The following is a 13,786-nucleotide window of genomic DNA, read 5'->3' on the forward strand; positions in this document are numbered from 1 at the left end:
ACATAAGAGAAAGAAGATAAATTGGTGAACTGTAGAAAAAAAAAAGAACAAAATTATAGATTAGAACAAAAAAATGAGGAAATTTGTTCGTAGGACGCTCCCTGCACGAGGCCCGCTGTGACACAATGATTATTTAAGGACGCTGAGTTAAAGTAAAATCAGTGAATTCTGGGAATCTAAAATATGGCTAACTTGTTTCTATAAGACACAGGTATGTGTGGGAGAATCTTCAGTATGCATATCCAGTGTATAGATTCTGAAAATATTTGGAGTGGAGAGAAAACTTGTGCTGTTTATGGTCTGGAATGTGTCCGTGTGTGTTGTGACTCAGACAGCAGTTATTCTACAAACCCCCTCACCCTCACCCCGTCTTGGCTGGCTGAACATTTGCTCATGGCAGCCTGCACTGGGCGCCTGTGGATGACCGCAGTGAATGAAGCCCTGCTTTTGTTCTCCTCACCTCCCTCTCTCCGCTCGTCTCTCTCTCTCTCCATTCTGAAGATGAAACCAGACCATTGTCATGTTGTCCAGCACAGCAGAGTTCTGTCAGTCTGATGGTGCACTGTGCTCTAGCTTAAGTTGTGAATGGCCCACAAGGCGCTACCCTGCCCTGGAACGCTGGGCGACTCTCAGTAGGGTCCTGCAAGAGGAGGCTCGTGTGTCGCAGCTACCTGAAACTTTATTTCTCTTTGTCTTTAGTCGTGGAGGATGATGAGGATGATTTCCCCAACACCCGGACAGATGGAGAGTTTCTGCACAACAACAACGGCAGCAAAGAAAAATGTGAGTAATGCAGAATTTAAAGTATTTTTTCTATATTATATCTGACCATTAACTCCGACTTATACAGGGTTTGTTACAAGCAGCGTGTGTTTTAGTCCCATGCTCCTCTCTGTGCAGTGTTCCAGTCCTTGAGTCCCAAGGGAATCAATGGCATAGACTTTAAGGGTGAGGCCATCACATTCAAAGCCACCACAGCCGGGATCTTGGCCACTCTGTCCCACTGTATCGACCTCATGGTGAAGAGAGAGGACAGCTGGCAGAAGAGACTGGATAAGGTGTGTGACATTTGACTCTAATTCGCCATCTACTCGCCTGAAATGGCCGCATTATGTTCCTTTACATTTGTCAGACAATAGTAGAGATTGTTTTTCTTTCTACAGAAGAGGAGCAGTCATATGTATTTTTCTCCATAATTGTGGTTGTTTAATGAGTCTGGATTTTGTGTGTGCAGGAGATGGAGAAGCGGCGAAGAATAGAGGAAGGCTATAAGTCAGCCCTCAATGAGCTGAAGAAAAAGTCTCATTTTGGAGGTCCTGATTATGAGGTGAAGTATAAAATTCATCTTTGAAACCACTGAATGTAGGGCTGCTCCCTGACTAAGAATTCCCAGTGGACCAACAGTCATCATCAGGGTCCATCAGTGGACTAGTCTCCTGCATGTTTCTGATATGAATGTAATGATTAAATGATATATTTTGGTGGTTTGAGTTGAAGGTGTGAGAAAGAATAGTATCAGTAACATTGTTAACACTGTGCTACATTACAGAGAAATACAAACCGTACTAATGAACCTTCATTAATATAGGCCTATATTTTATCTCCAAGTGCACGTCACACACTGAGCGAGCCGCCTGTTAATGACGCTGTGGGCTAATGGGCATGTAGCTACTTCCATGTTTCAGATAATACGTCATGTTTGTAGTCGACCAATGAAGATGAGTTTACATATCACCTTGGGTTCGTCCTTCACCTTCTCAAAATGATCCCACACTTTGGATTTCCTGCCCGACATGTTATTAACTAGCCTGTGGAATAACCGCAGGTACCAGCCCTGGAAATTAGAGGCCGTACACATGCTGTGTCTTTAACCACCTGGAAAGCTCTAGGTCCAAATAGGTCCCCCTGTGAGGGTTTTAAATTAGAATAAATTACAGTTTTTAGCCAGAGTTTGCCTCTTTATTAGGAAATGGTTGCGCAAAATATACTGACAGTAAAGTTTGGTTATCACAAAATCCCACGGCACACCTGGATTGCCATCGCGGCACACGCACACCATTTGAGAACCACTGATCTTTATGATACCTCATCATTTCACCACAAAAACTTGAATAAGGTTGCATCTGAATGGAGGGAGATCAGCAGGGAGCTGAACGTTTCTGGTAAATGACCATCGCTCATAACAGCCGACTTACCGCTGGCTATACTGTGTGTCATTACCAGTAAATATCACAGTATAAAACGTGTGTCTCCAGTCTAAACCTGAGCAGATAGATAAGTGGTTTGTACGACCTGACAGAAGTTCAGTATTGACAGAGAGTGTCCGATGTTAGGTGATGGCATGTGTGCCACAACAGTTGGACGTTTGCTTGCTGTTAGGACATGGTGTAACGCAATATGAATTTTGTTTTGTGTACGAACTTTTGAAGTAACGTTCCCTCCCCACTTTATTGACAGGAGGGTCCAAACAGCCTCATTAATGAGGACGAGTTTTTCGATGCAGTCGAAGCTGCTCTGGACAGACAGGACAAAATAGAGGAACAGGTAGGCAAAAAAGAAAGAGTGCTGGATGTCGGATAAAACCAATGACATACTTCAAAGTCAGTTTACTTAAAAACAGTGAGAGTTTCTTATTTAAATTCAGTGTTTGTTTGTGTCCAGTCTCAGACTGAGAAGACGAGGATACAGAGATCCAGCCCCGTCCCTCCTGGAGACGTCTATTCCACCTCTGGCACACACAGATTCTCTGAAAAGGTAATCCAACCCTTCACTCCCAAAAACCTACAAGCTTCTTTCATCATTCCACCTGTTCCTCTATTTCTACACCTTCCCTATTTTTCTCATTTCACACTTCTTTAATTTTTACATCTCACTTCCTTTTGTGTAACCTCTTCCTCTCCATTTTTTTTGTCCATCATCCCTTCGTTCTCATCTTCCCTGTAGCCTCATAGTCAGTCCACCCCTGCTCTGATAGTCAGCACCCCTCCTCATGAAGTCCACAGATACAGCACAGAGGTAACTCACTGCTCAGGCTCAGCCAGTCACCTGTCCTCTGTGTTCACCTGTCTACACAAACACCATGTGTGCATGACTGATGGATCTCCTCTAACTGTGTAGTCATACATACACTGGAACTGTAGCATATCATTCACACTACTCCTGTGTATTAGTAGCCCTAAAACAGAGACCTCTGAAAACACTGCTGACCCTGCTTTAGTTTGAAACTCGCAGGTTGCGCTCTGAATGACTGGAGACTTTTGGAAACAGTGACAAGGACACCCATGTTTGCTTTCTGATTGGGTCTTAACAGTCATGACTTGTCAAGAAGAGATATTATAGTAAGGTTTACATAACTTCTATGATTTCATTCTTTCTGCGTGGATACTCCTGTCCTATCGCCATGACTTCCAGTGATGGATAATGCTTCTGGTACCACTCTAATATGTTGCCGTATTTGTTTTGTAACGACTCCAAATCTATGGTTTCTGCCGCCTTGACCGCCTTATACTCTTGTGTTACTTCCAGTGACAGCTCCCTGTTTATATCGGCAGACGCATGCCCAGTGTACTTGAATGTGATATACACTTTCAGGTGTTAGCGTGGACGGAGATTTAGTCTTTTTTTTTTGTTGTGAAAAAGGTCAGCAACAACAACAACATGTTTTTACATAGTTTTTGTTGTTATAATTTACCTCAGAGGAAATGATGTATTAGGTACAGAGTATATCGAAAGTTCATGAGGTGCAGCTTCAGGGCAGCGTTTCAGTCTCTGGTTCTCTGCAAACATTGACTCCATTATGCCACGCTAATATCAGAGGACAGTTTCAAGTTGTCATAACATAATCAATCTCACATCCTCTTTCTGTCCTTGGCCTTGTGTTACAGGTGGAGGAGATGGTGCAGAATCACATGACCTACTCCCTGCAGGATGTTGGTGGAGATGCCAACTGGCAGCTGGTTGTAGAGGAGGGAGAAATGAAGGTATGAGGAGGATTTTTGAAAATGTAATTCAGGTTTCTGACACTCACATGGTAGAGCATATTTATGTAATACTTTGGCTGAGTCATACACTATTTTTTACAATTATTTAGAAAGTAAATTTAATGTGTCCTTAAAATAGCATATATCTGGAGTCAACGCCTAATACTAGGGTTGTTTTGGTGTGAAATTTTACCACAGGGTGTTGACCTATCAGCCACTCCGGAGTGGAACATAATGAGACAGAAGGAGTCTGTAAATGAAAGTGTTAGCCTGGTTAGACCATCCTGATGGCGTGAGCTCAACATTCTGTTTCACTCTCTGTTTCCGTCTGGAATTGGTGTCGCCCCAAACACTTTGCAGAAGTTAAAATCCAAGTGGGGCCAATCAGAAATCCACACTGTAGTTAACAACGTAAGCAGCCAATCAGGGACTGTGTTGTAGTTGATGATAGAGAATGCAGGCTGCAGCTTGCACAACAGTAATGGCAGCTCCTGAAGCGACAGGATCATAAAATCAAATTGGTTTGAGCTTGTACTCGAGACCATGAAAGCCTGATATTTTAACCTGAAATTAACCTCTACCTCTACCTCTATTGTACTTGCATTTAACTTAATTTCACTAAAATCTGTCATGTGTTTTCCAGGTGTACAGGAGAGAGGTGGAAGAAAATGGAATTGTTCTGGACCCGCTGAAGGCCACCCATTCAGTAAAGGGGGTGACTGGTCACGAGGTCTGCCACTACTTTTGGGACACTGCCTACCGCAACGACTGGGAGAGTACGTATTCTACCTTTGAATCAATGCTAGTTTAATACTTTTTCTTCTTTATTAATACTCCCATGTTCTCTGCCTCTTTTAGCCACCATTGAAAACTTCAATGTTGTGGAAACGCTCTCGGACAATGCAGTAATTGTTTATCAAACGCATAAGGTAAGAGCTACAAGATCATAAACACTGTCACCACATTTGTTCAACAGTTGAATTGATCTGCCTGTTGTGTATGATGTGTTGAATCTGACATAATAAAGGAGTAATCTGTGTTGCAGCGGGTGTGGCCTGCATCCCAGAGGGACGTGCTGTACCTGTCTGCCATGAGAAAGATTATGGCCAACAATGAGAATGACCCAGACACCTGGCTGGTCTGCAACTTCTCTGTGGATCATGACGATGCACAGGTGAGCCATTAAGTCAGTGCAGACCCACTTTAGGTTTCAGGCTCTATGTTAGGGATTTCTGGAGATTCTGAATGAGTATCCTGCTGCTGCTTTTCTTAATTTTCTGTCCTGTTGTTCCACAGCCAAGCAACAGGTGTGTTCGTGCCAAAATCAACATTGGCATGATCTGTCAGACCCTGGTAAGCCCACCAGAGGGAGATAAGGAGATCAGCAGAGACAACATCCTGTGTAAAATCACCTACGTCGCCAATGGTATGTGTCCATCTGTTCTTTTGGATTAAGTTGACATTGAGTTCACAGTATCTGCACACACAAAAAATGTATGTTTGCCATTAAAAAAAATGTGAATTTAACAGTGCTAGTATTCTATGCCACAAAAATGTCCTAAAAAACTCAGTGTTGTAAGTCATGAAAATGTCATAAATATGTCACAAAACAGTCACAGTATATTGTGCCACAGAAATGGCATCAAAAAAGTCCTAATATAGAGTAGTCGTAGTATAGTATGTCATCTGAAATCATGAAAAAAAGTCATAGTACAGTATGCCGTCCAAAATCATGAAAAAAAGTCATAGTATACTGTGTCGTCCGAAATTATGACAAAACTTCATAGTGTAGTACGTCGTCCAAAGTCATGAAAAAACGTCATAGTATAGTCTGTCGTCCCAAATCATGAAAAAATGTCATAGTATAGTATGTCGTCCCAAATCATGAAAAAAGTCATAGTATAGCATGTCGTCCCAAATCATGAAAAAATGTCATAGTATAGTATGTCGTCCCAAATCATGAAAAAAGTCATAGTATAGCATGTCGTCCCAAATCATGAAAAAAAAGTCATAGTATAGCATGTCGTCCAAAATCATGAAAAAAAGTCATAGTATAGCATGTCGTCCAAAATCATGAAAAAAAGTCATAGTATAGTATGTCGTCCAAAATCATGAAAAAAAAGTCATAGTATAGCATGTCGTCCAAAATCATGAAAAAAAGTCATAGTATAGCATGTGGTCCAAAATCATGAAAAAAAGTCATAGTATAGCATGTCGTCCAAAATCATGAAAAAAAGTCACAGTATAGTATGTCGTCCAAAATCATGAAAAAAAGTCATAGTATAGCATGTGGTCCAAAATCATGAAAAAAAGTCATAGTATAGCATGTCGTCCAAAATCATGAAAAAAAGTCACAGTATAGTATGTCGTCCAAAATCATGAAAAAAAGTCACAGTATAGCATGTCGTCCAAAATCATGAAAAAAAGTCATAGTATAGCATGTCGTCCAAAATCATGAAAAAAAGTCATAGTATAGCATGTGGTCCAAAATCATGAAAAAAAGTCATAGTATAGCATGTGGTCCAAAATCATGAAAAAAAGTCATAGTATAGCATGTCGTCCAAAATCATGAAAAAAAGTCATAGTATAGCATGTGGTCCAAAATCATGAAAAAAAGTCATAGTATAGCATGTCGTCCAAAATCATGAAAAAAAGTCATAGTATAGTATGTCGTCCAAAATCATGAAAAACGTCACAGTATAGCATGTCGTCCAAAATCATGAAAAAAAGTCATAGTATAGTATGTCGTCCAAAATCATGAAAAAAACTTCATAGTGTAGTATGTCGTCCAAAATCACGAAAAAACGTCACAGTATATTATGTCGTCCAAAATCATGAAAAAACGTCACAGTATAGTATGTCGTCCAAAATCATGAAAAAACGTCACAGTATAGCATGTCGTCCAAAATCATGAAAAAAAGGTCACAGTATAGTATGTCGTCCAAAATCATGAAAAAAAAGTCACAGTATAGCATGTGGTCCAAAATCATGAAAAAAAGTCACAGTATAGTATGTGGTCCAAAATCATGAAAAAAAGTCACAGTATAGCATGTCGTCCAAAATCATGAAAAAAAGGTCACAGTATAGTATGTCGTCCAAAATCATGAAAAAACGTCACAGTATAGTATGTCGTCCAAAATCATGAAAAAAACGTCACAGTATAGTATGTCGTCCAAAATCATGAAAAAAAAGTCAGTTTAGCATGTCGTCCAAAATCATGAAAAACGTCACAGTATAGCATGTCGTCCAAAATCATGAAAAAAAGTCATAGTATAGTATGTCGTCCAAAATCATGAAAAAACGTCACAGTATAGCATGTCGTCCAAAATCATGAAAAAAAAGCCATAGTATAGTATGTCGTCCAAAATCATGAAAAAAAAGTCATAGTATAGCATGTCGTCCAAAATCATGAAAAAAAGCCATAGTATAGCATGTCGTCCAAAATCATGAAAAAAAAAGTCATAGTATAGTATGTCGTCCAAAATCATGAAAAAACGTCACAGTATAGTATGTCGTCCAAAATCATGAAAAAAAGTCATAGTATAGTATGTCGTCCAAAATCATGAAAAAAAGTCATAGTATAGTATGTCGTCCAAAATCATGAAAAAAAAGTCATAGTATAGCATGTCGTCCAAAATCATGAAAAAAAAGTCATAGTATAGTATGTCGTCCAAAATCATGAAAAAAAGTCATAGTATAGCATGTCGTCCAAAATCATGAAAAAAAGTCATAGTATAGCATGTCGTCCAAAATCATGAAAAAAGTCATAGTATAGTATGTCGTCCAAAATCATGAAAAAAAGTCATAGTATAGCATGTCGTCCAAAATCATGAAAAAAGTCATAGTATAGTATGTCGTCCAAAATCATAAAAAAAGTCATAGTATAGCATGTCGTCCAAAATCATGAAAAAAAGTCATAGTATAGTATGTCGTCCAAAATCATGAAAAAAAAGTCATAGTATAGCATGTGGTCCAAAATCATGAAAAAAAAGTCATAGTATAGTATGTCGTCCAAAATCATGAAAAAAAAAAGTCATAGTATAGTATGTCGTCCAAAATCATGAAAAAACGTCACAGTATAGTATGTCGTCCAAAATCATGAAAAAACGTCACAGTATAGTATGTCGTCCAAAATCATGAAAAAACGTCACAGTATAGCATGTCGTCCAAAATCATGAAAAAAAGGTCACAGTATAGTATGTCGTCCAAAATCATGAAAAAAAGTCACAGTATAGCATGTCGTCCAAAATCATGAAAAAAAGTCACAGTATAGTATGTCGTCCAAAATCATGAAAAAAAGTCATAGTATAGTATGTCGTCCAAAATCATGAAAAAAAGTCATAGTATAGCATGTCGTCCAAAATCATGAAAAAAAGTCATAGTATAGTATGTCGTCCAAAATCATGAAAAAAAAGTCATAGTATAGTATGTCGTCCAAAATCATGAAAAAAAAAAGTCATAGTATAGTATGTCGTCCAAAATCATGAAAAAAAGTCATAGTATAGCATGTCGTCCAAAACCATGAAAAAAAAGTCACAGTATAGCATGTCGCCCAAAACCATGAAAAAAAGGTCAGACTATAGCATGTCGTCCAAAACCATGAAAAAAAGTCATAGTATATTATATGTCGCCCAAAATCATGAAAAAAGTCACAGTATAGTATGTCGCCCAAAATCGTGAAAAACGTCACAGTATAGCATGTCGCCCAAAATCATGAAAAAAAGGTCATAGTATAGTATGTCGTCCAAAATCATGAAAAAAAGTCATAGTATAGTATGTCGCCCAAAATCATGAAAAAAGTCATAGTATAGTATGTCGTCCAAAATCATGAAAAATAAGTCAGTTTATAATGTCGTCAAAAATCATGAAAAAAAAGTCATAGTATAGCATGTCGTCCAAAATCATGAACAAAAAGTCATAGTATAGTATGTCGTCCAAAATCATGAAAAAAAAGTCATAGTATAGCATGTCGTCCAAAATCATGAAAAAAAGCCATAGTATAGTATGTCGTCCAAAATCATGAAAAAAAAGTCATAGTATAGCATGTCGTCCAAAATCATGAAAAAAAGCCATAGTATAGTATGTCGTCCAAAATCATGAAAAAAAAGTCATAGTATAGCATGTCGTCCAAAATCATGAAAAAAAAAGTCATAGTATAGTATGTCGTCCAAAATCATGAAAAAAAGTCATAGTATAGTATGTCGTCCAAAATCATGAAAAAAAGTCATAGTATAGTATGTCGTCCAAAATCATGAAAAAAGTCACAGTATAGTATGTCGTCCAAAATCATGAAAAAAAGTCATAGTATAGTATGTCGTCCAAAATCATGAAAAAAGTCACAGTATAGTATGTCGTCCAAAATCATGAAAAAAGTCACAGTATAGTATGTCGTCCAAAATCATGAAAAAAGTCATAGTATAGTATGTCGTCCAAAATCATGAAAAAAAGTCACAGTATAGCATGTGGTCCAAAATCATGAAAAAAAGTCACAGTATAGTATGTCGTCCAAAATCATGAAAAAAAAAGTCATAGTATAGTATGTCGTCCAAAATCATGAAAAAAAAGTCACAGTATAGCATGTGGTCCAAAATCATGAAAAAAACGTCACAGTATAGCATGTCGTCCAAAATCATGAAAAAAAGTCATAGTATAGTATGTCGTCCAAAATCATGAAAAAAAGTCATAGTATAGCATGTCGTCCAAAATCATGAAAAAAGTCATAGTATAGCATGTTGTCCAAAATCATGAAAAAAAGTCATAGTATAGCATGTCGTCCAAAATCATGAAAAAAAGTCACAGTATAGTATGTCGTCCAAAATCATGAAAAAAGTCAGTATAGCATGTCGTCCAAAATCATGAAAAAAAGTCACAGTATAGTATGTCGTCCAAAACCATGAAAAAGTCATCGTATAGTATGTCGTCCAAAATCATGAAAAAACGTCACAGTATAGTATGTCGTCCAAAATCATGAAAAAAAAAGTCATAGTATAGTATGTCGTCCAAAATCATGAAAAAACGTCACAGTATAGTATGTCGTCCAAAATCATGAAAAAAGTCACAGTATAGCATGTCGTCCAAAATCATGAAAAAAGTCACAGTATAGCATGTGGTCCAAAATCATGAAAAAAAGTCACAGTATAGCATGTCGTCCAAAATCATGAAAAAAGTCATAGTATAGCATGTCGTCCAAAATCATGAAAAAAGTCATAGTATAGCATGTTGTCCAAAATCATGAAAAAAAGTCATAGTATAGCATGTCGTCCAAAATCATGAAAAAAGTCATAGTATAGCATGTCGTCCAAAATCATGAAAAAAGTCATAGTATAGCATGTGGTCCAAAATCATGAAAAAAGTCATAGTATAGTATGTTGTCCAAAATCATGAAAAAAGTCATAGTATAGTATGTCGCCCAAAATCATGAAAAAAGTCATAGTATAGTATGTCGCCCAAAATCATGAAAAAAGTCATAGTATAGTATGTCGTCCAAAATCATGAAAAAAAGTCATAGTATAGCATGTCGTCCAAAATCATGAAAAAAAGTCATAGTATAGTATGTCGTCCAAAATCATAAAAAAAAGTCATAGTATAGCATGTCGTCCAAAATCATGAAAAAAAAAGTCATAGTATAGTATGTCGTCCAAAATCATGAAAAAAAGTCATAGTATAGCATGTCGTCCAAAATCATGAAAAAAAAGTCATAGTATAGCATGTCGTCCAAAATCATGAAAAAAAAAGTCATAGTACACTGTGTCGTCCAAAATTATGAAAAAACTTCATAGTGTAGCATGTCGTCCAAAATCATGGAAAAAAGTCAGTCTGTTGTAAAGAAATTCACAGAATGCCATAAAAACCAAACATGTTTTATTCCTTTTCAAAATCAACGTTGCGTACTTTTCAGACAAACATTCAGAAGACATTCTCAGTCATCACAATGTTCCTGTAAACTTGTTGCTCATTAAAGTTTGTTCTCCGTCTGTGTGCAGTGAATCCAGGAGGCTGGGCTCCTGCCTCCGTGCTCAGGGCCGTAGCGAAGAGGGAGTACCCAAAGTTCCTCAAGCGCTTCACCTCCTACGTCCAGGAGAAAACTGCTGGCAAACCCATCTTGTTCTGACGCTCCCACAGGTAGCACTGGAGATGACTTACCTGCTTTTGTATTTTCACCTCTGAATCTTTATTCAGTACACACCCTGCAAAATAATAACCTGAGTCTTCTCTGTGTTTCCAGTGTTGAGACATAACTGCACATGAGGCTTTGAGGAACCAGTCTCCACAGCAGCAGAGCAGCAGTCAGTCTGAAGTTCCTCTCACTGGTTTTCTCCATCCCAGTTCTTTGCTCCGTTAGTTCCAGTAGGGGAGGGAGGGTGATAATGGTGCCCTCTGGTGGCTGCATTAAAACATCTCTGAGATACATTCATACTGTATGAATGATTATTCCAGTCATTTATCATAATCATTTCAAGAGAAGTTAATATTTGTTTTTCCCCTTCTTTGTGATTTAATTGATAAAATACTAAATTAGAAAACCCCAGTAAGAGTCTCAGGAGATGAATGCACCCAGCAGTCGGCCCAGTCCACCTTCCCTCCCTGTGACCGTTCTTGCAGCAGCTCCTGACGCCATTGTTCACGCTCATGTAGAAGACTGACTCGTCTCTCTTTCTTACAGATATATTAATATATAAATGTATGTATGTTCTATAAGAAGTTTGTAAAAAAAGAAACAAACAGATCTTTGCTAATAGACTGAAATATTTTATTCTCGCCATTTATAGTTCCTACTTTCTGTTGGTCCATTTCCATAATTAGTAAGCTTTCTTTTTAAGCTGCTAACTTTTGCTAGCAAAACATCACTGATTGGTTAAGTCCCGAGGGCCGTCATCAACTCGTGACCCCTATGATGTAAGACTTGACCTCTCTGACTCCGTCCCTCTGATGAAGACACCTGTCACCAGTGCTGATGGAGGGACGAGGCGAGAGGAGTTTGTCATATATTTAATGTACAAAACAAACGTCATGTACATGATTTGCCTGGCTTTATACTTGTGTCACTGTAAAATGTTGTCATAGCACATATTTTGATTGTTGAACGACCTGTAAATAGTGTCACTAACATTTCTCTGAAGATCAGACAGTTTTGACTTGAGCCCAGATGCCTTAGTGTTACAGGAGAGTCTAGTTCAGACGGGACGACAGGTGCCGTCAGTGCACCGATGAAATCACTAGTGAAGTGCCTCATGGCTGAGTTCCCCTTATTATCGTCTCCTTCAGGAGCTCAAATTTGTCCTGTAATAAATATATTTACTGAATGAATCAACCACAGAGGGCTAGCGGGACATTTTTACAAGTTCTAGTATTATAAAGACTTGAGATACGTTTAAATTTGAGTGTGAGCATCGCCGCCTCAACTTACAGTGTTTCTGGTATTTGTTACAAGTTTTGACTCCATTTTAGGTCTTTGTGTCATGTTTAGTCTGAATGTCGCTCATACAAGCGCAGAGTCCAGAGTTTAGTCGGATCTCCTGTTTAAATGGGTAGTTTGGATTGTTTTAAGTGGCACTGTATGAGGTAATTACCCCTCGTCAGTGTATTAACTACAGTAGATGACTGTTAGGGAGTGAGTTTGAAGAAGCAGACAGGAGTACCGCCACTTTAGTGGACAGCGGGTAGCAGCAAAATATATTTTAGCCACCCATCAGTTGGAGTGTACGCCATATTGAGAATATTTTCACCTCTTTACCTTGCTGTCAGACAGCCCTGTCCAACGGGAAAATGAAGCTGTTTGACAAAAACAGGAATTTTACCTCGCAGAACACCGGAGCTGCTGGTCAACCGCTGCTCAGTCAATTAGATAGTTTGTATTATTGTGTGGCTTTTAAACGGTTAGCTTGGATTCACGGATGTCACTCGATAACGCAAACACATTGACCAGTCGAGGCAGAGGTAGAGCAGCAGCTCCTGTGTGCAGCTCTGGCTTTGAAGAGAGCAGAGACAACAGTTTCAGTTTCTGACAACACGGTAAAGTGGTGAAAACATTCAAAATACAGCGTACACTGAAACTAATACATTTTTTTTGGGTGGCTAAAATTTGTTTTGCTGCTTCCCCCCTCCACAGCAGTACATTGCTTAGCTTCTGTAGCAGTACTGCTGTCTGCTTCTCCAAACTGCGGACACACTGGCTGTTATTTACTATAGGCATTCACTGACTAAGTACCTCGCACAACCCCCATTTTAAAAACTCCAAACTATCCCTTTAAAGTACTTGATTTTAATAGAAACAGTGTGTGTACAATACTTAATGACGCAGATTATTTGCTCATCCTGTTACAGCAGTGTTTAACTCTGGACTCAGCAGTCTCAAAGTCGACACAGACTGAAATAAAATTACAGAACTTTTTCTGAGAGGAAGTTACACTGTTTGGTTTTCATTACCGTAATTATTTCCCAGACAACACTTAATAAAGTAAAGCATTAGTATCTCTACCTGGACAGCACATCATGTTCTTTGGGTCGTATCTGACCGATCTGCAGCTGTTTCATGTCTCCACTCTCGAGCCTTTGATTTCAGAGCTAACAGCAGCACGCTGTGTGTGAAGCCAGACGACGCCAGGCTGAAGCTCTGTCACCTAGAACACACGTTTCTAATCCTAGTCCAAGTAACTGAATGTAATTAGAGAAACATTTTTGTAAATAATTTGTTCATACTAATGCTGTGGGATCAACTTACAAATGTACTGTGACAGCGTCGCACTTCTTCTGCCCTGTTTTAAAAGTGAAATAAATAAGTTTGTCCTCCAGTTTGAAGCGTTTGG

General features: G+C 38.5%; 1 protein-coding gene across 4 annotated transcripts in view; it reads left to right on the forward strand.

The window, feature by feature from the left end:
- Positions 1 to 13,771, forward strand: part of LOC125878681 (ceramide transfer protein) — a 36,380-nt gene extending 22,609 nt beyond the window's left edge. For 2 of the 4 annotated variants that reach the window (XM_049560066.1, XM_049560067.1), the window contains 13 exons: positions 700 to 783; positions 901 to 1,058; positions 1,235 to 1,327; positions 2,458 to 2,544; positions 2,662 to 2,754; positions 2,944 to 3,015; positions 3,885 to 3,980; positions 4,624 to 4,756; positions 4,839 to 4,909; positions 5,026 to 5,154; positions 5,277 to 5,406; positions 10,964 to 11,102; positions 11,206 to 13,771. In XM_049560066.1, the coding sequence (XP_049416023.1) occupies positions 700 to 783; positions 901 to 1,058; positions 1,235 to 1,327; positions 2,458 to 2,544; positions 2,662 to 2,754; positions 2,944 to 3,015; positions 3,885 to 3,980; positions 4,624 to 4,756; positions 4,839 to 4,909; positions 5,026 to 5,154; positions 5,277 to 5,406; positions 10,964 to 11,091 (1,274 nt within the window). In that variant the 3' untranslated portion in view covers positions 11,092 to 11,102; positions 11,206 to 13,771. The remainder of the gene's footprint in view (positions 1 to 699; positions 784 to 900; positions 1,059 to 1,234; positions 1,328 to 2,457; positions 2,545 to 2,661; positions 2,755 to 2,943; positions 3,016 to 3,884; positions 3,981 to 4,623; positions 4,757 to 4,838; positions 4,910 to 5,025; positions 5,155 to 5,276; positions 5,407 to 10,963; positions 11,103 to 11,205) is intronic. The other 2 variants (XM_049560068.1, XM_049560069.1) reach the window with 1 other exon arrangement.
- The last annotated feature ends 15 nt before the right edge of the window (positions 13,772 to 13,786 follow it).

The sequence above is a fragment of the Epinephelus fuscoguttatus genome, linkage group LG18, assembly GCF_011397635.1.
Source record: "Epinephelus fuscoguttatus linkage group LG18, E.fuscoguttatus.final_Chr_v1".
NCBI lineage: Eukaryota > Metazoa > Chordata > Actinopteri > Perciformes > Serranidae > Epinephelus > Epinephelus fuscoguttatus.